The 27,867-nt window shown below is 35.7% G+C and overlaps 3 protein-coding genes across 11 annotated transcripts in view; 1 reads left to right on the plus strand and 2 right to left on the minus strand.

Moving 5' to 3' along the window:
* ryr2b (ryanodine receptor 2b (cardiac)) overlaps positions 1 to 5,990 on the minus strand; it is a 62,507-nt gene extending 56,517 nt beyond the window's left edge. For all 7 annotated transcript variants that reach the window (XM_077239274.1, XM_077239273.1, XM_077239275.1 and 4 more), the window contains exons 1-10: positions 5,850 to 5,990; positions 3,691 to 3,807; positions 3,465 to 3,569; positions 1,461 to 1,535; positions 1,283 to 1,361; positions 1,079 to 1,191; positions 866 to 983; positions 468 to 564; positions 312 to 386; positions 66 to 222 (exon numbers count right to left, since the gene is read on the minus strand). In XM_077239274.1, the coding sequence (XP_077095389.1) occupies positions 66 to 222; positions 312 to 386; positions 468 to 564; positions 866 to 983; positions 1,079 to 1,191; positions 1,283 to 1,361; positions 1,461 to 1,535; positions 3,465 to 3,569; positions 3,691 to 3,807; positions 5,850 to 5,894 (981 nt within the window). In that variant the 5' untranslated portion in view covers positions 5,895 to 5,990. The remainder of the gene's footprint in view (positions 1 to 65; positions 223 to 311; positions 387 to 467; positions 565 to 865; positions 984 to 1,078; positions 1,192 to 1,282; positions 1,362 to 1,460; positions 1,536 to 3,464; positions 3,570 to 3,690; positions 3,808 to 5,849) is intronic.
* Positions 1 to 27,867, plus strand: part of LOC143746962 (solute carrier family 35 member D3) — a 347,105-nt gene that overhangs the window by 243,316 nt on the left and 75,922 nt on the right. The gene's annotated exons all lie outside the window — the stretch shown is intronic.
* On the minus strand, positions 7,194 to 26,708 carry actn2b (actinin, alpha 2b). 3 transcript variants are annotated; one of them, XR_013206641.1, is made up of 23 exons: positions 26,380 to 26,702; positions 23,042 to 23,156; positions 22,624 to 22,743; positions 22,353 to 22,439; positions 21,653 to 21,740; positions 21,400 to 21,478; positions 18,572 to 18,653; positions 17,182 to 17,267; positions 17,000 to 17,092; positions 16,687 to 16,917; positions 15,806 to 15,953; positions 15,530 to 15,680; positions 14,371 to 14,479; positions 14,144 to 14,284; positions 13,507 to 13,689; positions 13,233 to 13,367; positions 12,852 to 13,031; positions 12,082 to 12,228; positions 11,862 to 11,882; positions 10,049 to 10,126; positions 9,689 to 9,855; positions 8,955 to 9,113; positions 7,194 to 8,817 (listed from the first exon to the last, which is right to left on the minus strand). XR_013206641.1 is itself a non-coding variant. In XM_077239280.1 (23 exons), exons 1-23 carry the CDS (start codon positions 26,503 to 26,505, stop codon positions 8,659 to 8,661), a joined length of 2,784 nt encoding a protein of 927 aa, XP_077095395.1. In that variant the 5' UTR covers positions 26,506 to 26,702; the 3' UTR covers positions 7,200 to 8,658. The 3 variants fall into 3 exon arrangements, 2 of the variants coding, with proteins under 2 accessions (XP_077095394.1, XP_077095395.1); XM_077239280.1 differs by having other exon boundaries at positions 7,200 to 8,817; positions 9,689 to 9,754; XM_077239279.1 differs by lacking the exons at positions 10,049 to 10,126; positions 11,862 to 11,882 and having other exon boundaries at positions 9,689 to 9,754; positions 26,380 to 26,708.

Here is a 27,867-nt window from a genome sequence, read left to right on the forward strand (position 1 = left end):
GTAACCATAACTATTTATTGATTATAATATGGTTCATGTTGAGTTTAGAGATGATATTATCCAACCTTTGATGCACGGAAGGAGAATGCTGTACTTTTAATATCGGCTCTCTCTCTTTCCACCAGCTGTAGTCCCTGATCGTGAGTCAGTCCCAGGTATGATCCGGTGGTAAGGTGCCGAAGACGGAACGGCTGACCCCAGTGAGTGTGGCTACCACTCCACCTGCAAACAATCTGTTACTTACACAATCTGACAAACACAGGGAATCTACTTCCAACTGTCATCTACAAACTAGCTGAAGGGACACCTACGCAACATGTAACATTTCAAGCCTCCATAAAGATCGAGCCTGAAGAGATACCGAGCCTCCCTCGAAATGGACAGATCTGGAGGAAGAAAGGAAAAATAGTCAACAATCCAATAAGTGTCAACAATCCATCTCCGATCAGTGAGGTGACCTCTCTGACCTGCGCTCTTCCCGTCTGTGATCTGCTGCAGGAGTGGTCAAACATTCATCTGTGTGTCCATGTAGCAGACGCACAGTGTCCCCTCCTTGCACATGACCTACAATTCAAAATTAAATTCATTAAAAAAAAAAAGTTTTATACAAACCTCCAGCAAATATATTACATAATAAAATAGTGTATTTACATCCATATTTACCCCCATATGTTTTTATATTTATATTTAATAAAATACAATATGAGCAAATGTATAAAAATAATAATAATAATAATTGGAAACATATATATATATACATATGTACAGCAAAAAAAAAAAATGTGTATGTATTTCTTGATAATATATTTAGCCAATGAGCATGAAAATCAGCCATTAAGACCTTCAGACTCTAAACAGACACTACCCTGCGTTTCCACAGTCCCAGAAGAAACAGGGGCCACACTCCACAATGTTTGCTGGAAGGCAGCATCCACTCGGCCAATGCCGTTGTTATTACCGTCACCGTTACTCCACGACACATGCTAGAAAGAGAGCGACAGGTTGTCACAATGCATAAAAATATTGATATACAGACAGACAAATAGATTCAGATGGACGAACAGGTGGTTTTACTCACTAAGTATCTCTCAGAGGAAATACTAACTAAGATGAGATCATCACCCACTCTGACTTTCTCACCCTCTGACCTCTGTTTAGAGGCAGGGTGAACCGTCCACCAACACACCTCACCTGAAACCATAATCATAGTAACATCAATATTATGGCATCCCTAGTCTTTATCAAAACATGCAGTATACAAAAAAAGAGAATATGAACTAACCCTTTTTTTCCTTCTGCAAACCAACATCAAAAGCCAGTTTGTCAGAGGAGAGGCCTGATGTGGACATGCAGCAAAGATACTAAAACAAGACAAGAAACAGCAGATTCTAAATTTACACTTCATAGTACCAGTATGGAAGCCACTAATGAATAACAAGGAATAAAAAGACTGGACTTACCATGTCACTGAAAACATGTCGAAACAGCACCGCTTGGCCATAGAGTAGTGTACGACGCCCTGCTGCCTCAAGGGACTGAAACAAAGCACTCTGTAATATATTTTACAGTCTATTGTAAGTTACAGCATGAGTGAGAAATATGGCACCTGTATATTGACCTGAGGTAGGCTATTATCGTGCAAACGTTTGGGTTGGTTTATTAATATTTATGAAAGAAAGTGTCTTATTCTCCCCATGCTGCATTTTAATAGACTCTAAAATGTAATTTATTCCTGTGATGACAAAGCTACATTTTCAGCAGCAATTACTCCAGTCTTCAGTGTCACATGATCCTTCATAAATCATGCTGATAAGGCTCAACGTCGGCTACCTGTGGCGTGGCAACATTTTTGCAAAAACAAAAATACGTTGGGTCGTGCACGTTTCGCGACAGTTTCAAAGTGAAATGTCCAGTGAGTGTCGCTAAAAAAACAGTAGTTTTCGTTTTAGTTTTAGTGTTTAGTTTTTTTCCGTAACGTGAAAATGGCAAGTGATGCAAACTCCAAAATAACTTCGTTTACAAATCGTCATGCATAAAAATGGTAAAAAAAATAAATAAATAAATCATAATCATAATTGTGTGTGAAAACGAAAGTGCTTGCTGTTTTACTGCCTCTAGTGTTCATTTATTTTAGAAACTGGTATGTATTGGTATGTATTTTGTGTTTTGTAAAAAGGTTGCCACCGGACCGGTAGGCTAAGTGTTTCCAGGGAGCCTGTGTTAAATAGAGGTGGATAAAGTAGCAAGGCTACACATTACTTGAGTGAAAGTACAGATAGCCTACTACTGGTAAATATTACCGATTTTTAAAAGTACAGAAGTACTTGTTTTTAAAAGTAGGCCTACTTAAGTATCAAAAACAGTGCAAATGTCAATGCACTGTTTTATTATTGTTGCATTGTTGTATGTAATACTTACAGTATCTTATTCCTTTGAATCCCTGCCTACCCTCATATCAATATTTATTTCTAGAACACAGTTCCAGTAGTGGGATTGAATGTGAGATTGAATAAGTGCACTCAATAACGTCCACAATGTTTTCGGACACCCAAATGGCTATTCCCTCAAATAGTGCCCTATTTCAAGTTGTTTGGCTTTTAGTATGAATATGTTAGCCTTACTGTTATCTATAAGCTAGTGTGCTTCAAAACAATGTCAAAATTCACATTTAGAAGACCAAACCCAACGTTGAAAATGAAATTCAGGTTGATGTCAGAATCCAACGCCAGATTGACATTAATCTCCAACGTTGGACAGATGTTTTATTGTGGTTGAAAATGAAAATGAAAAATGAAAACCCAACATCAGTCGGGTTCTGACGTCAACCCGACTTTATTTTCCATCTAAAATGCAACCCCTGCAACCAAAATCATCCAACTGACATTACTACTTTCTACTCAAGGACCTTGACATAAAAGTAGTGGAGTAAAAAGTACAATATTTGTCTTTCAAATGTATGAAGTTAAAGTAAAATGTTTCCAGAAAAAATAATACTTAAGTAAAGTACTGATACTCAAAAATTGTACTTAAGTACAGTACTCAAGTAAATGTACTTCGTTACTGTCCACCTCTGGTGTTAAATAATATGTTTTGGTGCTCAAGAAACGCTTCTTATTGTTATCAATGTTGAAAACAGCTGTGCTGCTTATTCATTTTTTTCAGTCAACCATGATTATTTGAGGAATAGAAAGTTAAAAAGAATAGCATTTATTTGAAATAGAATTTTATTTGTCACTTTATAAATGTCTGTCACTTTTTATCATTTTATTGCATCTTTGCTGAAATAAAAGTTATAATTTCTTTCAAAAAAAATTGTGAAACTTGTGAACGATAGTGACCCAAACTTTTGAAAGATATAGTGTACGGGTGACATTTTTCACTGAATATTCACCCACTGAATTGATAACTGTTCATAGTTTGCTGAATTCTGAATTGTCTGAAGCCACTTTCACCACATTACCCACCCCTGCACACTGGTCTTCATGGTTGGCCAGCATCTCCTGCAGCGCTCGGACAGACAGACACTGGTCAAGAACAAACACGCACACAGAAAGGTCTGCTGGAACATTCTGTTAACAAGAGGAAAGACAACACGAAACTGCAGGAGCTGTTTTATGAAGCATCATGCAGACTGTACTTACACATAGCAGTGACTTAGTTTAAAAAATAGTAAGTAAATGAGCATCTCACCTTTGAGTTGGAGGTGGACTCAAGGTAACACAACCGGTCGCCGAAACCTTCTGCAGCTAAACACAGTTTCTTCTGATGAGGGGCTGATGAGCAACACCTCAACACCAGCTCATCCCGCTGAAAACATTCACATTACTGACCACAGCTAAGAATATAGACTCTTATCTGATCTCAGAATAAAAAAAGGGTTAGTTTCCCCAAAAATAAAAATTCTGTCATTAATTACTTACCCTGTCGTTCCAAACCCGTAAGATCTTCATTCATTCTATTTTAACGATGCCTTTACTACCTTTTTGGGCGTGATCACATTGCAGTCATTGGGGTGGGGGATTTCATCAAAAGTATCTTAATTTTAAAAGGTCTTACGGGTTTGGAATTACATGAGGGTGAGTAATTAATGACAGAAATTTCATTTTTGGGTGAACTAACCCTTTAAACAAACAAAAAAAGGTTTTTGATGGAATAATGCTTAAAATTGCATATTATGACACTTTCAAGTGTTTAACAGAAACAGAAATAAAGTCACAAATGATGTTTGCAGCTGTACCACTGTCTTTTATTTTATATTTGTAATGTAAATTACACTTGGATAAATGCTCCATAAACTGTGAAATGGAAATGAGAGGGGGGGGGGGGGGATGCAACATGATACATTGAAATTTGATTACATGCATGTCCTCAGTAGCACTTTGCTCTTTTGTTCAGGCAATACATTTTTGTCAAGGCAACTGTGCATTTAAATGATCAGTTAACTTTGTCATTATTCAATTTTAACTTCTGAAAAAGTAAACATGTTGCAAAGCAAACAAATAACACTCAAGTTTTGAATAAATGCATGTACACCCCAAAACTGCATCCAAACCTCAGTAAAGTAAAAATGACAATCAGAAAGGAATCAGCAACGTTGTTCAACATGAAATTGTTTGTTAAATATTAACACTTTATATTACGGTGACGTTGTTACAGTGTATAAATTACACGAATAAGTACTGAGCAAATTAACTTCATGTACGTTAAGGTTAGTGTTAGGGTTGGTTAGGGCTTGGTTATGATGCATCATTTACTGTTGTTGTTATTACTATAGTAAGTACGTGTAACTGACACCTTAAAATAAAGTGTTACCAAATACCTAATGTTCTTATGTAAGTAATTAACATATTTTTAATATCTGTGATTAGAGAGCCCCATTTTTCCTGCAAATAACAAATAAAACAAATAAAAGGCCCCATATGCTAGATTAAATGTCATGGCTCATCTTACAGTGTGTAGAACAGCAGTGTTTTATGTTACACTGGAGCAGAGCAGCCTTATAAGGGCTGAATATCTGTGTACCATACAGTGAATGGAGAATTCCAACACCTCCACCTCATTTGTGTTTCTGTGACCAGAAATGGGTCACACACACACACACACACACACACACACACACACACACACACACACACACACACACACACACACACACACACACGCTCACGCACACAATTAAGGCTTAATTAACAATCTAAAATAATTAATTATTTTTCTGCATTTTACTGTAACAAATGCACGCACTTAATGACACAGTGAATGAGTGGACGCATGTACTGTTTCTATGTAAGAAAGAGAGAGCACATTTATCTCTGTTTTAGAGATATGGAGCTGAGAGTGGATCGCTCACACATCCAACAGACTCTCCAGTTCCTCTGTTACTGATAACACAAAGTAAAAATAGACACCATGATATGGGTCACACTCTCTCAAATGTGAATTCAAACACTGTAAATCACATCATTGCATTTCATAACTGTATATAACAACAGACACCACAATTAATGATAAATACACAATGTTATGAGTGATTGCTCAAGCGTAAACACATCATCAGTATGAAATTGTATTAAATAACATTGATACTACTGTCTGTGGAACGAGTCCGTGTATCCATATGCATGGCCAAAAAATGTCTCAGATATATTCTTCTGTAAGTTGTAACCCATCTGCTAACATGTACTATTCATGGTCCATGAAGTTAATTAAGTTCCTATAACATCAATCTAATAACAAATCCAACTGCAATTTAGTAATTAGCCCTTTTACTGTCAGAAGTTACAAATAAAGAAAGTCAACACATTATTAATTGCATTCAAATTTGCATTATAAAAGTCAATTTTACTTACAGTTCTCAGAAACTGGATTTCATCTTCCGCTTCTCCAATATCCATGTTCAGTGACTATGTAGCCGGACTTTAGGGATCTGTGTGTAAGAACCAGAAGACTGAAGAACTCCACTCACAATGCCGCAGGTGCTGAACTCATCCCAGGACAGGGAGACCACGATACCACCCATCATGAGATAATGCTCAGAGATCAGATAAAGTTAAAGTGGATAAGAAAGGGATTCTCCATATTTGGTATTTACAATGGAGAAAGCAAGCAAGCAAGAAAAGAATAAAGTAAAAGCATAAGGAAAAACATGTAATTAATGTGAATTATCAATAAATATTATCAGTGGTATATTTATATAGCCTACAGTTGTGGTCAAATTAATGGCAATAAAAAATAAATCTGCATTGTTTATGCTTTTGATCTTTCATTCAAAATATTTGCAAAAATCTAACCTTTCATTCAAGTAAAATAATTATGAAATAAATGTTTTCTCCAAAACACGTTGGCCATCCCTATAGAATTTTTTACAAAAAATAGCTTTTTGGCAGCAAACACGCTAGATGGGTTTGGTGTACATAAGGATAAAAAGTACCACATGTGTACAATTTAATATACCATTGGATCTTTAATGTTGTGGGCATGTTTTTCTGCTGGAGGTCCTGGACATCCTGTTACTGATAACACAAAGTAAAAATAGACAAAACAAACATCAAACAACACATCAACACAAAAATGTGTTACGGAGCACAAAATGAAGCTTCTGCCATGACCGTCCCAGTTCCCTGACCTGATGAGTGGAGTGAACTGAAGAGAAGAAGCACCAACATGGATCTGGGAATCTGCAGGATCTGGACAGATTCTGTATGAAGGAATGGTCTCTGATCTCTTGTCAGTTGTTCTCCAAACTCATCAGGTGTTATAGGAGAAAACTCAGAGCTGTTATCTTGTCAAAAGGAGATTGCAAAAAGTATTTAATAAAAGGGTGCCTATAATTGTGGCCAATGTGTTTTGGAGAAAAACATTTATTTCATAATGTGATATCTACCCCCCCCCCCCCCCCCCCCCCCCCACACCCACTTTCAATTCTTTTACTTCAATGAAAGGTTCGATTTTTGCACATTTTTTAAATTGAAAGATCAAAAGGATAAACAAAGCAGATTTATTTTGTACAGCCATTTTTTATCATATTTACCAGGGGTGCCATTAATTCCGACCACAACTGCATGAATATATAAGTAAAAACAAAAACATACTAAATTATGCAACATATTATAAATATTTACATATTTTATGCATATTAAATTAATTATGCTTTATTCAAACATTCAGTATGTAACAAAAGCAGAGACTTGATCTTTTCATAAGTAAGCTTTATTTCATTTATGTCACTGCATGTAAAACACACATATTTGGCTTTCTTGATCATATAATTCAACAGGAAACATTCACAAATCACTTGGTTAAAACTGATTTTGACAGCTTAACAAACTGACCACAAATCAATCAAGTACACTGTCACCGTACACTGAAATAGTGTGACCTTTAGGAATTTGGTGCATTCATGAATTATGGTAATAAAATTAAACTTTTTATTCTCCCAACATTTTGAAAATGACAATCCATCCCAGATTACTTTTCCTAATTATAGTTGCAGGAAAAAGCAGATGGATTCAGAAAACAATTGTTTGTATGTAACATAAGCAGTCTGTTTGATATTGGTCCTAATGGTTCACATACTGTACTTTTTTCCTGTAAATTCAGTATATTATCGTAATATATATGTTTATTCATTATTTGACAAGCAATATAGTAAATTCATACTTTTACACTTTATGTAATCACCAAATTGATAACAATGCTTGAGTATCCGCAATATTCAAAATTGTATGTAAAACCAAATCAGTTGCTGATGCTCTTATCATCTGACTCACTACTGAGAATAACAAAGGTCACCTCCTCTTTATTTCATATAAACTATTACCATACCGTATATGAAATCAGGCACTGTAAGTGAAAAGTTTCAAGTGATAATTATATTGGTGGAAGAATTGAGTTGAATCATTATTCATGTTGCTTTTTTGAAATAAGCACCAGGCATATAGATGTAATATAGAGACAATTGAGAAACCATGGTGCAGGTTGGGTGAATCTTTCTTAATTCATTCATTCAATAATTCAAATGTGCAAAATCTTTCAAACTGAATAGATTTAACGCTACCACACAAAACAGACTGTGTGTGTGTGTGTGTGTGTGTGTGTGTGTGTGTGTGTGTGTGTGTGTGTGCGTGCGTGCGTGCGTGCGTGCGTGTGTGTGTGTGTGTGTGTGTGCGTTGGGGGGCAAAAAGAGATCAGAGTAAAATGCATAAAACCTAAAATGCAACATTAATCTTATTTGATTTAAGTGTACCTACTGTGTTTGCTGTAATATAAGTGACATGCATATTAATGTTCTCTGTATCTTAATAGCCCACATAAAGAAGAGTAAAATTAGTTTTTCAGACCTTAGATTCAATAAATTATAAGATTCAGAACAAAGTGTTTCTAAAATTCCCAACATTTTGTCACAGATAAATAACCTCTCCATTGCTTTCTTTTAGCTTCCTTGATTACATTTCCAGACTGCATTCCTTTGCATTGGCTTATAAAACATTTCATATCAACGGTCAAGCAAAATACATCAACTGACATTAAAAATTGAAGTTGGGTTCATTTGGTTTATTTTGCATGTTTTCATTTCATGGGACTGTGGATCTGATGGGTAAATAATTTACTTGGTTGACAAGTGAGATGGGATTGTAAAGGTCAGAGGTGTCGACGGAGTTAAAGGTCACTCTCTCCGTAGAGGGCAGTGGAGAAGGCAGTGTAGTCCAGGGCTCCGGGCTGGGCCCCGGGGCCAGAGTATGGGGGCATCCTGCTGATGCAGTACTCGGCCTGGTCTGGAGGGAGTTCTCTCCTCAACTCATCTGCCAGAATATACGGCTGCACAAGACACAATAAACAACAGATAATGCATATGGAAAGAATATGTGAGCTATAAAAGACTGTTCTGAGAAACTTTGAGGTTAAGTAAACAATCTAACCCAAACACACACACACACACACAAACACACACACACCTTGTCTGCAGCAAGGATCCTGAAGGAAGCGATGACCTGTTCAGCTGTGTCTGTGTCTGCTGTCTCTCTGGTCATGAAGTCAATGAAGGACTGGAACGACACAACGCCTGAAGTGTTTGGATCAACCAGCATCATGATCCGAGCAAACTCCACCTCACCCTGAAAAACACACATACATATAATTCTAGCATTTAAAAGCTCCCCCAACATATTAGTCTGTTGAAATTCACTCACTCCATATGCCCAAGACTGATCAAACGTGCTTTAAACTAATCAGTCTCTCTCTCTCTCTCTCTCTCTCTCTCTCTCTCTCTCTCTCTCTCTCTCTCTCTCTCTCTCTCTCTCTCTCTCTATATATATATATATATATATATATAAATCTTAAAGAAACAAAATAAATGCATTTGACAAGCAAAACTGTATAAAATAATAATGGAATATATTTGACATTAATAAATACATTATTTTATATTACATAATTTTATAGTCTACTCATTTTTCTTACATCATTGGCAAAATAGTTGTTTCTTAATTTAAGCATAAACCTCACAAAATTGACATTTTAATAACATTTTATCTTCAAATAAAATAAAAAAATGTGCAAAATAAAAAATTATAATAATTTTAAATAACTGTAAAATAAATGTATTTTTTTAATGGAAAACAAGACAAAAATACTGGTTAAGAAAATTGTTTATAAGTTCGTAAGCAATGAACCTTATTTAAGGCCCTACCAGATCATAACCCATCGAGATCAGACAGGCCCTAAAGTCATCAGAATCCATCGCCCTATTCTTCTTCTGCATAGGAAAGGTTAAAGGGCAAAGGTCGAGGGTGTATGGGTGACACAGCGACATGGTAGGAATAATGAAGCAATGTATAGTAGGGAAAGAGACAGCACCTAACACAGAGACACACAGATGTACAAACAAAGAGACAGCACATAACCACAGACACAAGAAAAAACACAAGAGAGGTAGGCCTACATCAGAACTATATTCTACCATCCAGGAAATGCATATAATTTGCATATATATATCTATGCAAAGAATTACATTTTGGGGTGAAGAGTTAGAGATCATGTTGGTTAATACCTGTCTATCATTTCCCAAATGCCCAAGACTGATCAGACATGCTTTAAACTCATCAGGCCTGAGTTTACCCCTCTCTTCCTGAGAGCAGGACGTTAGTAGAAATAAAGAAAAGTAAAAGGTGACAACATTTCTTCATAAGGTATAAGAGGCATTGCTTATTTAAAAAAAAAATGTTTAGCTAAAATTGTTTCGAAGTAAAATAATGACAAAAGCTTGTAGAATTGCACTAGTTTCTTGAAAAAAAAAATGCATTGGATTAACCCTGCTTGCATTTTAATGCATTGTATTTTTAGGGCTTGCATTTTTATGGGCTGAAATTCAACATGGTTGTATATTTAAGCTGTGAATATTTCAATTCAAAACATTTCAAACACGTTTTCATTATTACAAATTCAATAATCCATATTCACCTTTCAGATTTCACTTCTAAAATATGAATTCTGTTTAAAAATACAACCTATAATATTCAACAGGCACTTTCCGGTCCATGTTATTTTGCTTTACAAATTCTCTTCCACAAATTCAGTGGTTCAAATTCGACAGAAAATTCAACATTTGACATCCGGGAACGGCAGGAATATCAGTAGATTGCCGATTGACAATCTCTATAGCTGTTAGTCGATCTCACCAGCAGGGGGTGCAAGCGGCTGTTGACGAGGAAAACTATAAAGCAAGGGGTGAGAGAGTCATTCATTCATAAAAAACGGATTTACAGAATGGAGCAAGTGGTAAGTATTTATTGTGATGATTGTAATGTTAATACAGTGGACTAATGACTCACTGGACTTATACAGTGATATATTGGGGATTATTGGGGATGTAGGCTACTAGATACAGGAACAGGCAAGCGGACTCAGAATATGAACGTAACGCGCAAAGTTTCACGCTAAGCGATTCCCAGTAAAATACTGGCATAAAGTTGGCTTGACACTGGATATTCGATATTCACATTTAGGGACCATCTCTAAAGTTACATACAACATTGGTACATGTTTGTAACTTCAATAGCATTTGAAGAGAATGACTTGCAGTCATAAAACCAACTGTAAATTGTTCATTGTTCACTTTTTAGATTGTTGATATTAAAATAAATATGAGCCCATGCGGTACTGAAAAAAATAGCAATATTTACACGATTTGACATTTTATTTTATTAAATATCAAAAATATTCAGCAGGATAGCGCCGCGATATAAAGTTAAGAAAACTAAACAACCGAGAGAAATATATGTCTACTACCTCAGATTTAACGTCTGATCTGTACATCAGTATCAGGGAATAACATTATTATCTTGTTCACGGTAGAGAAACCTGCTTACAAACTAACTGTGAAGACTTAAATGTAAACACAGCTTTTGTGTCTTTATCAGCTTTTCCATACCGGCTTTGAAAATCATCACAAAAACTTACCACTTGGTCCATTTCTGTAAATCCGTTTTTTATGAATGAATGACTCTCTCACCCATTGCTTTATAGTTGTCTTCATCAACAGCCGCTTGCACCCCCTGCTGGTGAGGTCGACTAACAGCTATACAGATTATCAATCGGCAATCTACTGATATTCCTGCCGTTGAATTTCAGCCCATAGAAATGCAAGCCATAAAAATACAATGCATTAAAATGCAAGCAGGGTTAATGCAATGCAAATTTTTTCAAGTGCAAAACATTTGTCATTATTTTACTTCCATAAAATTGCATCAGTAGTCATATCTACTTTACATCTTGAAATCAGATTTTAATGCAAATGATCTCCCATTTCAAACTAAATTTGTTCCAGTTATTGAACAAGTTAAAGTGAATGGAAATATAATTACCACTCTTGCCTTGTGAAGCCTCTGAAGAAGTGAATGTGTAAAATAAAGCAAATATAAAATTACTGTGTCTCAGTTCAAATAAGAGAGATTTACAGATGTTTGTATAATGCTCAATCTAAGAGGTGAAGTGTTTAGTTTAGTTAGGATGATTTAAAAACATTTGTATAGCATCCATTCAACAAGACACGTGTCTAGTGTACGTAAAGGCCGAGTACAGCACCCGATCAAAGTGGTTGAAAGAGGATCGAAATTCATTCATCTGCTCCTGGCTGATGCCTTTTGCATCACGTGTCAGAATTTGAGTCTCGATTTCATTAATAGTGCGAGCGATCGTAGTTAAAAGGAGTTCCCAGCCAACACGAATATGCTGCAGAGGAAAGAGAAATACTGCTGTAAAAACCAGGATCAAGTGACAAATCAAATGTGATGTGTCAGATATAGATAATTTCTATATACAATACATTCAAAAATGTGTGGTTGGTAAGATCTTTTAATATAAAGTCTCTTATGCTCATCAATACTGCATTTATTTGATCAAACATGCAGCAAAAACAAAACACTATTTTCTGTTTCTATACATGTAAAATGTAATTTATTCCTGTGTTGGAAAAGCTGTATTTTCAGCAGCCATTACTTCAGTCTTCAGTGTCACATGATTATTTAGAAATCATTCTAATATGCTGGTGCTCAATATGTTAAAAAAGTTGTGCTGCTTAAAATTTTTGAGGAAACCGTGATACATTTTTTCAGGATTTCTCTGATGAATAGAGGAACAGCATTTACTTAAAGTAGAAATCCTTTGTAACTTTATTGTAATTTTTGATCAATTTAATGTGTTCTTGCTAAATAAAAAGTATTCATTTCTTTTGAAAAAAAAACAAAAAAACAATCTTACTGACCCAAAAGTTTACAGTAAAGGTAGTGTTCAATACTATAGGTTTAAAAATGTGTTTATGAACAAGAATGTGTAATAAATGTGTGTATGGGTACCTCCATAGTGTAGTTTGTATGTTTGTTGTCAAAGATAAGTGACTCCTGGATAAGTTGGTGGTCTCCCTCCAATCTGTCTATGTTTTGTTTGTAGCTGACAATCACATGCTCATACTGCTTCAGCTGGGTCATCTGATCTTCCAGAGTCCCCTCCATTGCCATAGAACAACGACCAATTTCCTGTCAGAAGATAGATAGATAGATAGATAGATAGATAGATAGATAGATAGATAGATAGATAGATAGATAGATAGATAGATAGATAGATAGATAGATAGATAGATAGATAGATAGATAGATAGATAGATAGATAGATAGATAAATATCAAAGAGCATGTCTTATTTGTGGACACTGGCACAAGTAATAGCCAAGCCACGTACCTCCATCCTGGTCTGTATCCATGGTCCAATAAGGTTGGCTTGGGCAGCAAACTGCCGTCTGAGCCTTTCGTTACCATGCTGTCTCACTAACTCCTCCTGCAGTGCACTGTCACGCTGGGGAACCAGCTTCTTCACCTGAATGCACAAACGCACATCATGATCATGAAGATTAAAGAAATGTGATTAGAATGGCTTAGAATTAGAGTTTAAATTTTTGTTTTGTTGTTGTAATGGAACAAAACCAAGGTCTACGGGGGGTGTGTGTTTGTTTAACCTTGTCCCACTTGATGGCAATCTCTTCTGTATTTATGGTTCTGTAGGGGTTGGTAAGATCTCCATGGATGCCATAACTATGGGAGATCTTTAGGACTTCCTGCTGAATGCCAAGGATCGCCTGCCTCTCTGCATCCGCTTCAGGAAGCGTGGCCTTAAACTGCTCGTGGGCAGCTATCAGAGTCTACACACAATGGATTTTTGTTTGTATTATAAAAGTTGGGGGTAAGTAAAATTTTTGTGAAAGGAATTAATACTTTTATCCGTTAAGGATGCATTAATTTACCAAGTTTCACATTGTTACAAAAATATATATGTTTCAAAATAAATGCTTTTGAGCTTTATATTCATCAAAGAATCCTGCAAAAACAATGTATCAAGGTTACCGCAAAAATACTAAGCAACACAACTGTTTTCAACTTTGATATTAATATGATATAAAATGTTTATCTTGAGCACCAAATCAGCATATTAGAATGATTTCTGAAGGATCATGTGACACTGAAGACAAATTTGGAAAAATTAAAAGAAATTATATATGTAATGATATTCCACAATATTGCCATTTTTACTGTATTTTATAGAAATAAATGCAGTCTTGGTGAGCATAAGTGACTTCTTTCAAAATTTTTGTGTACCTGGACCTCTTCAATGGTGTGCACTATGAACATATCCTGTAAGTCTTCCATGGCTCCTTCCATCCAATTATTAAAGGGTGCGGATCTCTTTGCGTATTCCAGAAACAACTGCTCCACCGTCTCCAAAAGTTTCTCTGTCCTCTACAGAAATGAAACACAGATTCAAACCTATCTTGATTGATCTAAAATATTGTAGTACAAAACAAGTTGGGACACACACAGCATACCTCCAAAGCCTCTCTGCGTTTCTGGGTGAGTGTGCCCAGTTGGTCCCAGAGGTCACAAATACTTTGACACCTTTGATTCACTGATGCAACATCATGATAGTCCAGCTCACTTTAAGATAAAACAGATAGAGAGAGAAACTTTAGGCCATAATATTGCATTTGCTAGTGGTTAACAGATGTAGTACTCACTAACTTTGGATTGATGTGGAATATTCTACACTTTAGTTACATTTTCTTTCCCTGTGGGCCGCTTGTTAGTTAAAGTTTCTTGCATTTTTCATAACCATTCCACCCTCTCTCTAATTCTAGCTGTTTTTGGTACTGAACCTCTGGTGTTATGATTGGCTAAATACATTTCAAACAGCTTCTGTTTGCTTTTTGTGTCCAAATGAATGTTGGTATGCTAATCATTATAAGTATGCTCCATAGTTTATCAGTAATATCACCCTGTACTAACTGAGACAGCATAAAGGTCAGAAGCTGTCAGTCACGTACTAAATACATGCACACACTCATATTTGAACCAGGCCTGCAGGGAGATAATGAATGCTAAAATAGAACGCCAGTGATTCAGACATCAAAGTATGCTGAAAGGGTGGTGCGTCTATATGTGTGTCTAGCTATGGATAAGCAGTGTGAGAGACATGAAGCTATCCAGACACTGTAAAGTGATGAGAAGCTGAATGTGACAGGTTAGTTATAGGAACAAAGTACTTGTACACCACCTTTCAAAAGTTTGAGGTCGGTAAGATTTGTCTATTATGTTCAGCGAGGCTCCATTTATGTAATCAAAAATACAGTAAAAACAGTAATATTGTGCTATTTAATTACAATTTAAAATAACTGTTTTCTATTTTCAAATATGTTTCAAATGTACTTTATTCCTGTGATGAAAAGCTGAATTTTCAGCATCATTACTGCAGTCTTCAGTGTCACATGATCCTTAAGAAATCAGTCTAATATGAAATAATGTTTAATGTAAAAGTCTGTTCCTTTTGATCAATTTAATGCAGCCTTGCTGAATCAAATTATTAATTTCTTAAAAATAATACTGACCAAAAATCTATGATTGGTAGTGTACAGATTAAAGTATACACTGAAATGAACAGTTCAGCAAAAACAATTTTTTTGAAGAGAATAAAAGGCTAAAAAGTCATACTTGAGTTCCTGAGCAATAGCAGCGATCTGCTCAACTCTGTCTTGGTGGGCAGAAAGGTCACTCTCAAATGCCTCATGTTTCCGCAGCAAAGCTCGAACTTCCATTAAAGATGCTGACTCGTAATCCTTCCGGCTCAATATCTCCTCCTTACCTATTGCAAAACGCACATAAAACATATATCAAGCATCATTTAGTGGACAATTTTTTATCCAAAGTGGTTTACAGTACAGAATGATGATATTTCATTGATGACAGCACTTCATGTCTAGGACTTACCGGAAGCCCAGGTCTCATGGTTTGTAGCTTTCTGTCTGAATTTCTCTGCTAGATGGTCCAATCTTTCCAGCCTCCTGATCTCAGTAAGCAACCATTCCTCATAGCCCTTCTCTGCTTGTTCCAGTCCCTGCCACGCACTCGCTATGTCCTACATAGACAAACACCCAGTTTTATATGTGTATGTGCTTGGATTATTTGTTTGGAAAAATTCCCTCCAAAGCTGGCTACTTAGATTTTAAAACATATATATATATATATATATATATATATATATATATATATATATATATATATATATATATATGTATACATATACATATAAAGTACATTGAAAAATAACAAACATAAACATCAAATAAACTTCAAATAAAATAATAAGTAATTAAAGTAATAAATATTGAAATAAATAAATAAATGTTAAAATATACAAAAACATATAACAGGCATGAACATAAAATAAGTAGAAAATACATATTACAATAGAAAAAGAAAAAGAAAATAAATCAATTAATATAAAAAATAAATAAATCAATACATATTAAAATAAATAAATAAATAAATATTAAAAGTTAGTAAACGCGTGTGTGTAATCTGCGGAGACCAAGTGTCCCCACAAGGATAGTTAAACCTGATATTTGTGACGTGGGGACAACATTTCAGTCCCCATGAGGAAACAAGCTTATAAACCATACTAAAGATTTTTTTTCTAATGTAAAAATGCAGAATGTTTTATGTAAGGGTTAAGTTTAAGAGTAGGATTAGGATTAGGGTATAGAATGTAAAGTGTGTACAGTATAAAAAATCATTATGTCTATGGAAAGTCAACATAAAACACAAAAACCAACATGCGTGTGTGTATGTGTGTGTGGTCAATCTCTCACCGACACCATCTTGCCCTCAGAGGGCATAAATGCAGGTCGGTTGCTGATGCGAAGTTTAGTCTGCAGGGTGTTGAAGCTGATCTCTAGCTGACACTTCTCCTGCACTTTGGCAGGTTTGTGCATCCTTCGGTAATCTCGGAAATCTTCCAGCTTCCGCTGCATCTCTACCATGGTCTTCTCCGCTACACGATTCTCCAGCCAGGGAATAGTTCGTCTGATCCACTCCAACAGCTGGAGAGTAGAGGAATATTGAGGAGAGGAGAGAAATGTGTGTCTGTGGGCAGTGTGGTGTGTATTAGATATGTCTCCTAACCTCACTAGCCAGTCTTTCATAGTCCTCCATCAACTTCTCATTTTCCTGATTCACTCCTAGGATCTTACAGATCCTGTTAGCAGCAGTTTCAGCCTGAGGGAGAGAATCACAGTAAGAACGGAGGGCAAGATGGGTGAAAAGATAGCTGATTCTCTCATTCTAGCAAACACAAAACTCAATACCTGTTCAGCTCCGGCAAACGCATGGTAGAAGCAGGACACATATGTCATAATAGCTCTCTCATCAGGCTTGGGGGTGCTCAGGATGTCTGCAGGGAGAGGAGAGGAGCTAAGGAACAACTACATGAAGTGACGGTGGCAATAGTGTGCGACGGAGGAAAATTTAAATACTACAAGGAAACACAACTAGTGTTTATCTGCTAAAAATGAGGATAGGCCTATATGGACTAAAGGGACCATACACTCAGGTGTAACTAATATTTCTAGAATAAGCTCAGGGATCAGATGTACCTTCTGAGCCTCTGCAAACGTGTGATAGTAACTGGAGATATACGTCATGACTGTCCTCTCATCTGGCCTGTCACTCCTAACTAGGACTGTAGAGCAAAAGCCAAATTTGGTAATATTTTAAAGTTACAAGTAGGCAAATTGTTGCTTGTTGCTTATTTAGAATTTGCACCCAAGGTTTCCTTACAAAAAAAAATGTTAGGTAGTTTTTCCTTGCCACAGTCAACTGTGACGAATATACCTTATTCAGAATAGATGCCATATATTTTCATAGTGTTTCATACTATTTAGGTAGTGTCAAATGTCTTATGTCACAATTTTTTGACAGCATAACATTTTTGTGATATTTTCAATGTTCACAGGCTGAAAGCTCTACATTGAGCTGGAATGGTATGGAGTAGAGCTGCACGATTAAGGATAAATTAAGATTCATGAATTTTTTTTTATTTTTTTTTTAGATCGATTCTGCCTCGATTCTGAACAGTCAACTAACAAAATAACATAATTTGTTAGAGGTTCTGACAAAATGTTATTTTGTGCATGTCTATTTAAAATGTTTAATGTCTGAATTAATTATTTTTAAAAAAAGTTTGAATGAATGATTCAATGACTCACTGATTAAATAAATACTTTACTGGATGAATCAGCGCTTTTGAACAAATATCTTTAATGAATGATTCAACAACAAATAAATGTATCACTTGTCGCCAACGGGTGGCGTAATGATGTAATCGTCATTTGAAGCTCAAGTTAATTGCTCTGTTTTGATTGATTGCTTCTGTAGAAATCAGTGTTTATATCCAAACAATAAACTTGTATCCCAGTACTTCTGTGATTAATATGAATATTTCTAACACAGAAGTAATGAAACTGTGTGGTTGAAAAGACTGTTTCATACCTATTCATGACAACTGCTCTCTCTGTGTCAGCGGCAGCACCGATGCAGATCTGAATGTTCCAGTGTGATTTTGTCAAAGGTTTAATAGACACAGGCGAGTTGTTGTCAATTAGGAATGTGATCACGTGGGTGTTTGAATCGATATCGCTAACTTTTAACAATTAATCGTGCAGCTCTAATATGGAGTACTGATGAAGATTCGTTTACCCTCTGCATCCAGCATTTTGGGGATATCCAGATATTTTTCAGCAATGTCAAACGCCAGATTCAGATTACCAAGTGGATCATCCTTCAGAAAGACAAAAGGAGAGAAAGGGCATAATTCTTGACGAAAAAACATAAGAAATAAGACATCACTTAAATACTAAATCAAGTCAACATAAATCAAAATCCTTTTCCATGCAAAAGTGAGGGTCAGTATTCAAGTGCCACCAGAGGAGAGGGAAAACATGCAAAATATTTCAAATGATAAATTAGTTCAAATGTATCTGAAAAAGAATTAAGCACAAAATAGACAATACTATAATACTGGTTTAATATTAAATACACAAATGCCTTTAAATTACAATAGCTACACTAATTCAAACATTTGGAGTCAGTAAGAAAAATTCATACTACCAAAGTGACAGTAAAAAAATTGTTACAAAAGACTCACTCATTTCAAATAAATGCTGTTCTATTGAACTTTCTATTCATTAAAGAATCTGATTTCTGAAGGATCATTAGGCACTAAAGATCAGAGTAATAATGCTTAAAATTCAGCTTTGCCATCGCAAGAATTTATTACATAATACAAAATATTGAAATAGAAAACAATACCATTTAAAATGGTATAACAATATCTCACAATATTGCTTTTTTTACTGTATTTTTGATCAAATAAATGCAGCCTTGGTGAACATATGAAACTTCCTTCATAAACAAATGCAGCAATATATATGCAAAAATATCTGTGCAAAAGGAAAGGGTCAGATTTTCTGAGCAATGCAATGCGGTCCTGCACTAGAGGTCTGGAGATCAAGCTTTTGTTCTCTGTGTCAATAAAAAGCTGCATTGCATAGACATCAGCAGCTGCAGGGGATCCAGAGAGTCCTGGACTCTCCTGATGCTCGTGTCCAAACTGGGTCCATGCTAAACACTGGATTACCCCATTCAAGCTCACCTGGAGCCATCTGTGACAGCTGAAAGGGGTAGGCATGTCTGTGTGTGTGAGGGGACTTTTAGTCACTCACTGTTGAACTGACGGGCCCTGACAAGCTAAATAAATCCTTAATCTTCAGTGGCCCGATCCAACTAATTAAAACCATAGTATACATCCACTCATTTACACAGACTTAGAAAATGTCTGAAAAAATGTCCCAAATCCTGCTTTTACCTCACACCCAGTTCTAAGCTGATAGTGAAGAAATCAAACCTAGCCTACTACTGTACTAACATGCTACTAGAACCACAGCTCTGGTGCTAGTGGTATGTGGATTACTTTCCCAACTTCTATTCTGGGTCAGGATAATTGTAAATCCAAACAGGCCTCTGAGAAAAAAGTTAAGGAATGGCTTTATCCAATTGCCTCTTGAGTACCATAGCAACTGAAGAGTTGTATCCACACTACCATTTCAAAGTTTGAGGTCAGTAAGATTTTTCTTTAAAGAAATTAATTATCTTGTTCAGCAAGGGTGAATCAAAGAAACTTAGGGGGGAAATGTATCACGGTTTCCATTAAATATTAAGCAGCAAAACTGTTTTCATCATCAATAATAAAAATAAATATTTCTTGAGCACCAAATCAGCATATTAGAATGATTTCTGAAGGATGTGACACTGAATATTAGAGTAATAGCAGCTGAAAGTTCAGCTTTGTCATCACAGGAATATATTACATTTTAAAATATGTTAGAACAGTTAAAACAGTTTAAACAGTTATTTCAAATTGTAATAATATTTCACAGTATTACTGTTTTTGATCTAACAAATGCAGCATTGCTGAGCGTAAGAAACTTCTTTCAAAAACATAAATCTTACAGACCTCAAACTTTTGAACGGTATGTTATGTCTAAGTAAACTAAGCTAACACAAGCTACTTGCTAATAATAGCTAAAATAAATAAATAAATAACTACACAAATTTGCTCTTACTAACAACAGAACATCTCCATGTTTCAATCTGAAAATCTCAGTCCTGCTCGATTTCTGCAGTTTAACTTCAACCAGAAAACACACCTGAACCAGCTAATCAAAAGTTGTCCAAATCCTTATAATCATCCGAAGGAAATAGAAAAAACATTCTAGATAGACAGCAACTTTTAAAGAATCACACAAGTACACAGATGGCACTCTTCATGTGAAGTGCTAAACTATCACAGATTCTAATAGAGTTAGCATGTAGCTAAGCTAACTACTTGATACTCTAACAAGCACAAAAAGAAGCCAGTATAGCACACACACAAATGGACAATTAGGATACTACTAGGAGTTAAAAAGGATTATCAACATTTCTCTCAACTTATAGAGTGCTTTTCTAGACGCGACCAGATCAACTGTCACTGAAATGAATAGGAATGCTAACATACAGCTTTGTCCAGGTACATTACAGCTCTTGGTTAGAACTAAACTGCAGGAATTTAGATGTCCAGCAGGATTGAGCATGTCTAAATTCATATTGTTACAGAAAACCACATCCAACAATACTATAAACCACGTATGATACCTCCAAGTTCTGAAAGTCAATCAGTTCTGGTCTGTGCCTGTGAATAAGGGCACAGAAGACCAGTCCATCTCTCCAGCTATTGAAGCCACAAAAGCAAAAGAAACAGTGGATTTCTGATCAAGCATGCCATAAATTAGGTTAGAATGAAGAACAGACAAAAGTCATCACGCACACTCATCCTCCAAAAAACATGTTAGACAGATCTGTGCAGTAATATCATTGACGGGGAACATCAGGATATTGTGGCAGACATGTTATTTTACTACTGTGATTGGACTGTTAGACTAAATGTCCCAGAGGGTCAAATGTTAATCTGGGGACACACTTGAGACCTTGTTGAGCTTGGCGTAGTCAATGAGATCAGGCCTGTGCCTGTGGATGAGAGCGCACAGCGCCAATCCATCCTTCCAGCTTCACCAAAGAGAGAATCAGGGTCAAGTTGGAATTAACATAAAAACTGAACACATATAACTGAAAATGATAGTGTCTGTTTTTTCATCTAATGGAACAAATCAAATACTCATATTAAAATACAAAACATTGATATGGCCTAACAACATTTTTGCACCCAAAAAAGTGCTTCACCTGACATGAAAGTTTTGAACATTGACATTCCTGTAGGGGGCAGTCTTCCTCTGACACCAAAGTAGAAGTCCTTCTTTGGCCGAGGTTTCTGAAAGATTATTAGGGAATCATTATATCATAAACATATGACTAACATCTGTTTTGCTAATTAAATTTCTAAACTAAATACGTTATTAAATTCACTATAGCACAATCATCCTATGCTTTTTAATACAATATTTTCCATAAATTTCTAATTAGGAATTTTTGACATGGAATTGCAATCTTCTGTATGCACCTTTTGTAATAAATAAAATGATTATTCTTTGACATGAACTGATTTAAACATTCTTGATTTTGTAAAATGTGCCACATATAATAATAATAATGTTTTGCTGTTGTGGTAACTTTATTTTAGGATACAATTCTCACAATTAACTAGTTGCTTATTAGCATGCATATTACTAGAATAATGGCTGTTTATTAGAACTTATAAAGCACATATTAATGCCTTATTCTACATGACCATTTTCTACATCCCTTAATCCTACCCAATACCTAAACTTGACTACTTTGCAAAATAGTAATAAGCAGTAAATTAGGAGTTTATTGAGACAAACGTCATATTTAATAGTGAATATATGTTCCCCATACTAAAGTGTTACCACTGTTGTTTGTGCAGATGTTGTGTCGTTTCATGATTGTGATTTATTTTCTTTACCTTCAACAGATATATCCTGAATGGCAAAGCGAAGGATGATGGTCCAAATCATACCAAGAGTCATTTTCACATTCCCATCCACAATTTCTGCAAAAATGAGACAGAAAAATCACTCCTTAAATATATAAAGGGCTGAGTAAGTTAAAATTACATAAAATTCCGTATTTTAAAAAATATAGGACATATGTATTTGACTTCAGAATTAATAACCCGCATCTCCTAATAACTTTATTACAAAAATATCAGCAATCAAGTTAAAAATAAAGCATACCTTCTGCTCCAATGGAGACCAGTTTCACACCTTTACTGGTGATGAATTCAAGGGCCTTGTTAACATTGGCTATCTTGTGAAAACGCATCTTCCCTCTGTCAGGCTTGGGTAACCTCTCACCTGACAAAATACAGCTTGGTATAAAATTTTTTGGTATATATATATAATGGATATCACTATTTGGTTCAGCATAATATTTAGTTTGGTTCGATATATATAAAAACCTGTCAAATATTATATTGTAATCATTAAAGTCACATGCTGTAATCATTGTCTAACATGTTCATTGTGTCTGTCTGCTTAACCAATTTCATTACTTTGATACACCAATCTCTGATTGATAGCATTTTCTGTGAAGCTGCTTTTAAACAATAAGTAAAAACGCTGTAAAAATTAACTTGAATTAAATTAAATTCACCTGAAATGACTTCAAGCAGCAGCATTAGTTTGAGGCCATTCCTGAAGTCTTCCTCTATATTTTCGATCTGTGTCCCAGCTTTTCTCAGGTGAGAGTTACACCAGGCCGTGAACGTCTAGGAAACAAGTACAATGTAATTTAACATACAATCCTCCAAATTCACAAAGAAACTCTTACCAGACAAACATGCAGACTCGCACACACATCCTCTCCATTTTTGGCATAGCATATGTATTCTACACTCAACATTTATGCAGTTAAATGCTACCTTTAACAGAATCCTTGCACAAAACCACACTGTGAATAGTGTCACTAAGATAAATGTGTGGCAGTAAACCAGATTTGATCATAAGACTGTTAAGTCTTACCAGGTTTGTTGTGATACAATGAAAGTCTTTCAATGACACCACTTTCAGGTCAAAACCTCACTGCATTGGTGACTAAAGGACAGTGCCAATGAAACGACTCGTCTATGCCAAGAGATGAGGTAGTAGGTAGTTCTTCAATTAGTTCTCAAACTCTATATAAAAAAATATGTGAGGGAAACGAAAACACTATAAAGAGATTCTGTTATTCTGTTATCAATAATCTTTGATCGACATTAATTATGAACAGGATGTGTACTCATACCAATCAACAAGACAACAGAAAAACAATGGCATAATAAAATTCCCCAACACACACTTGCACTGTATCTACACTTGAGTTGTACTGATGAGTTCATCCTCCAGAAATAACCAGCACTTAACTACATGTACAATAAGCTACATAGCTAAAAACTGCCACTTGCTATCATCCTCTGTATCATCCTGCTTTCCAGAACCACTTTAAAGAATTTGGACACTTAAAATTCAGGACATCACATCAGTACCTTAATTCCAGAGTGAATAACCCTTTGTCTACTCCGGCCAAAGGAAATATTTTTGGACCAACAGACCCTTATAAGTATCATTTACTATTGAGCACAATGACTTCAGAATATCTGCTTCAGGCCTCTTTCTACTATACCCTGGTATCACAGACAAGGCTTAAACCTAGTCCCAGACTAAAATGCATGTTTGAACTGTTTTAACTGAAAGCCACTTGCACTGATATATCTTAAAATCTGTCAATGCCATTGTTTTGTCTCAAGATGCACACCAGTAATGTTTCTTTTCTAAGACATGTCATGTCTATAAAAGGTACTTAAATGTCGTAATTGAACTAAGGCCTTAATCTGAGCCCTGTCTGTGAAACCAGGCCTATATATGTAGACCCACAGAAAAAGACGCATATTATAACTATACTCAACCCTATTCTGCCAGGGTCAGAAATTAACACTCATCAAGCGATAAATGAGAGTAAAAATAGGGAAATAAAAGACAAAAATACAAGGAACACTTTTAAAATGGGTCTTTACATATTTGTGACAGGTGTAGTTTCATAAAGAGATGGAGTCTGGTTAATCTCAGGTTACACAATGAGCTGTGATGCTTGCCAAATATTTAAATATGTAGCTATAATAATCCCGAACTGTCATAGGGATGAAATATAAATAAACTTTTTCTCATTTCAAATTAACAAAAAGTTAATTTTTGATCCTGCATACTGCATTCGAATTATGGGCATATGGAAAATATAAATGACAAATGTTGTGACACTCAATGCTATTATGCAAAAATGTATGCTGGAAAGAAACCCTTTGGCCATTTTTTTGGACTCAAAAGGCATATTTTTTATCCCTTAAAGCATGCTCTGTCCTGTCACAGTCATTGCTGAGCCAATGAAAGCTTTACTGGACTCTAGAGTGCATTCCTGCGAGGTATTAGTGTAAATTTAGCTCTCTACAGAGTCCATTTCTGATAAGGGACCTGATGAAGTAGCTCACACTGAGATGAGAGATACGAGTGAGAATGTGTTGTATATAACACAGGTGTTTATCGCATTGCCGCTTCATCTAATCGGAGAGGAAAGAATTTCACTCATTCTGTAAAACTGTAGGGTGTGTCCACAGTAACATGCCTGTGGAATGATGATCTCTGGAAGAATAAGAAAGAGTGATTAGACAGTCTCCATCTAACATTTAAGCTTCAGAATTAATATATATCTAAGTTGAGGTTCAATTTAAGGCCTAAATGAATTTTATTATCATCCAACTATGCCTGGACAAGCAACAACATTTTATTAAACCAGCCAAGTTAAACTGAGGCACTGTTATATTTTTGCTAAAATAAAATTGTTGTAAATACTGTATATCTGGGTTTGTCTGATATTTTGTTGAATTTAATAATTTTTCAATCACCAAACATGTTTGATTCAAAATAAAAAAACATTACAGATGAAATTTATTCAGAAAGTGTTCAGCCATGACAATCAACATAGCCTACATTTTTTTTTTTTGAATGAATGAATAATTCATCTAGGCAATTCCACATGTGGATCTAGTCTATAAAAGAGTTAAAACTGTGGATTGTTCAGGTTGAGGGTTTAAGATCACCTGCTTAAGACTGCTTAAAAAACTAAATCCCACATAAGAAATCCCCATGTGTTTACAACCCTGACCATCAATACTGTCAAAATAATCTCATAGCCTATACACCACGTAGGCTATAGGCCAAACCTAAAACATGATATGAAATCTATAAGGCTATACCTGTCAAAGTAGCCTATCTGTCCACGTCAATTCAGAATATAGGCTATCTGAAAAACACTATTATAGTCTGACTCTACAAAATGGAAAAGGTGCTGTTTAAATAGGCCTACAAAATAATTCCCCTCCAAGGACACCGGATTAGGCAACTATAATGCCTTTTGGTCGTGGAGTTAAAATTAGCCTCTGCATCCATTCTAATCCCAAGGACGTCATCCTGTGTTGGAAGCATCTGTTGACAGTCCGCATTCCAATCGTATCAGCAACAGACATACAGGGCCGCTATTGTTAGTTCGGTAATCGGTAGGCTTCCCGCTGCATCCAACCTGGCGCGCGCTCGCGACGACCAGACCCCTCCGTGACTAACACACCACAGCCCATAGCGGGACGGCATTCCTTTGCAGAGAACTGTTAACTCGCCGTTTTAAATGACAAATAAATATATAAAATATATTAATTAAATTATTAACAATAATAATTTCAAAATGAAATCATCAAAGTTGTGATGTTTAAAAACTTCAATGTAGAATTAATTTGGTGATATTTTTAACTAAGTAGCCTATCTGTAAAGCATAATAAATAATAATAATAATAATAATAATAATAATAAAATTATAAAAATAATAGGCTAATAATAATAATAATAGGCTAATAGGAAAGTGCATGCTTTTACTATTCTGTGGTGTTTTGGGACCAAACTTTATCTTACCTTTCGTTGCTGTTTTTCCCATGCTGGGTCCAGCAGTAAATCCCGGTCCCATTCATCCTCCTGCAACATGTAGTCCTCCGGTTCATATCCATTATCATATGGCACTGAAAGCTCCATCTGATTCATAATTTAACCGTTATATTCTCTTATTTGATGGGTAACTTGTGATATTCGACTTCTGAGCGTAAGTTTTTGGTGTAACTGGACTCTTCAGTATCCCGGGTCTCTCTCTCTCTCTCTCTCTCTCTCTCTCTCTCTCTCTCTCTCTCTCTCTCTTTCGTTCGTGTTGGTTTCCAGTCTCGTGGCCGCAGTGCTCGAGCAGTGACAGCAATGAGAGGAGAGCGACATTCAATTCGTACTGATGGGTCACATGACCCGTTGTCCGTCCACCCGCTGTAAACTCAACCTTCACAAATGTTATTTTAACATACAAACAACCGTTTCCATTTCGTTAAACAAATATAAAGATACCTAAACTCATAACATTAGGCTAGCTACTACAGGCCTATTTAATTCATAGATCGAATTATGTTAGGCTAGGCCTATATGTAGGGCTAGCCTAGGTCAGGCCAATGCTACCCTTTATTTCGATGGTCCACGATGGAAACTTTGCAACTTCATGTCAACTAACTCTCATTAGAGTAGTCATATTAGACTATAGGTAAGGGTTCGGGTTAGTCAAATAAGTTGAGATGTAGCTGCAAAGATATGATTTTAAGCAGACAGTTTACTGATAGTGCCTATAATGACTGGTAGCCTACAGGGCTGCCAACTCTCACACATTTCAGCGTCCTCTTTTTTTGCATACTCTCTTGAGAGTAAGTAAAGGCTACTTATTTTGAGAAAGTAATTACTTTACGACCACTAAAAAAGTAGCCTATGTTCTATTTTTATTTTTACATCTTTTTTTATTTAACCTTTATTTAACCAGGTTAGTCACACAGATATAGAATCTCTTTTAGAAGAGAGACCTGGCCAAAATACCAGAACAAATTAGATCACACAATCACAAAACAAACACAAAAGAGGCAAAGAAAACTCAAGTGCATTTCAATTAAATAAACTAAAAGTGCCATTAATTAAAACATTTGCGTGAATGGACTCGTAGTTTTAACATAACCTTTAAAATCATTTAAGGAAATTATACACTGTAGTTTAAGTGTTTTCTGTAGGTCATTCCAAGTAGAAGGTGCAACAAACATAAAAGCCTTTTTAAACAACTCTTTCCGGGCTTGAGGTACATTCAATGAAATAGTTTTCTGGGACTGTAAACGATAAGTACTTGAGTAAAAGAAAGCAATTCGGATATGTAACATGGAAACCTGCTTCTAATGCCCTTATATATAAAGATGTGGAGATGTGGAGTACCGTGGAGTAAAGTATACAGTGATCAGTGAGGGGTCTGCCATTTGAAATAAACCTTAAAGCTCCATGAAGCACAGCATCCAACATCTGAAGACACTTTGATGGGGCATTCATATTCTACAG

The sequence above is a fragment of the Siphateles boraxobius genome, unplaced genomic scaffold, assembly GCF_051911475.1.
Source record: "Siphateles boraxobius isolate OS27281-9 unplaced genomic scaffold, OSU_SipBor_1 22, whole genome shotgun sequence".
Classification (NCBI taxonomy): Eukaryota; Metazoa; Chordata; class Actinopteri; order Cypriniformes; family Leuciscidae; genus Siphateles; species Siphateles boraxobius.

Coding starts and splice junctions, on each gene's coding strand:
- actn2b (XM_077239280.1), bottom strand. CDS start 26,505: ATGAATCAGATGGAGCTTTCAGTGCCATATGATAATGGATATGAACCG. Junction 18,654..21,399: donor ACTACGCCAAGCTCAACAAG/GTCTCAAGTGTG, acceptor GTCTTTCTGAAG/GATGATCCACTTGGTAATCT. Junction 15,681..15,805: donor CCATGAGACCTGGGCTTCCG/GTAAGTCCTAGA, acceptor GTTTTGCAATAG/GTAAGGAGGAGATATTGAGC.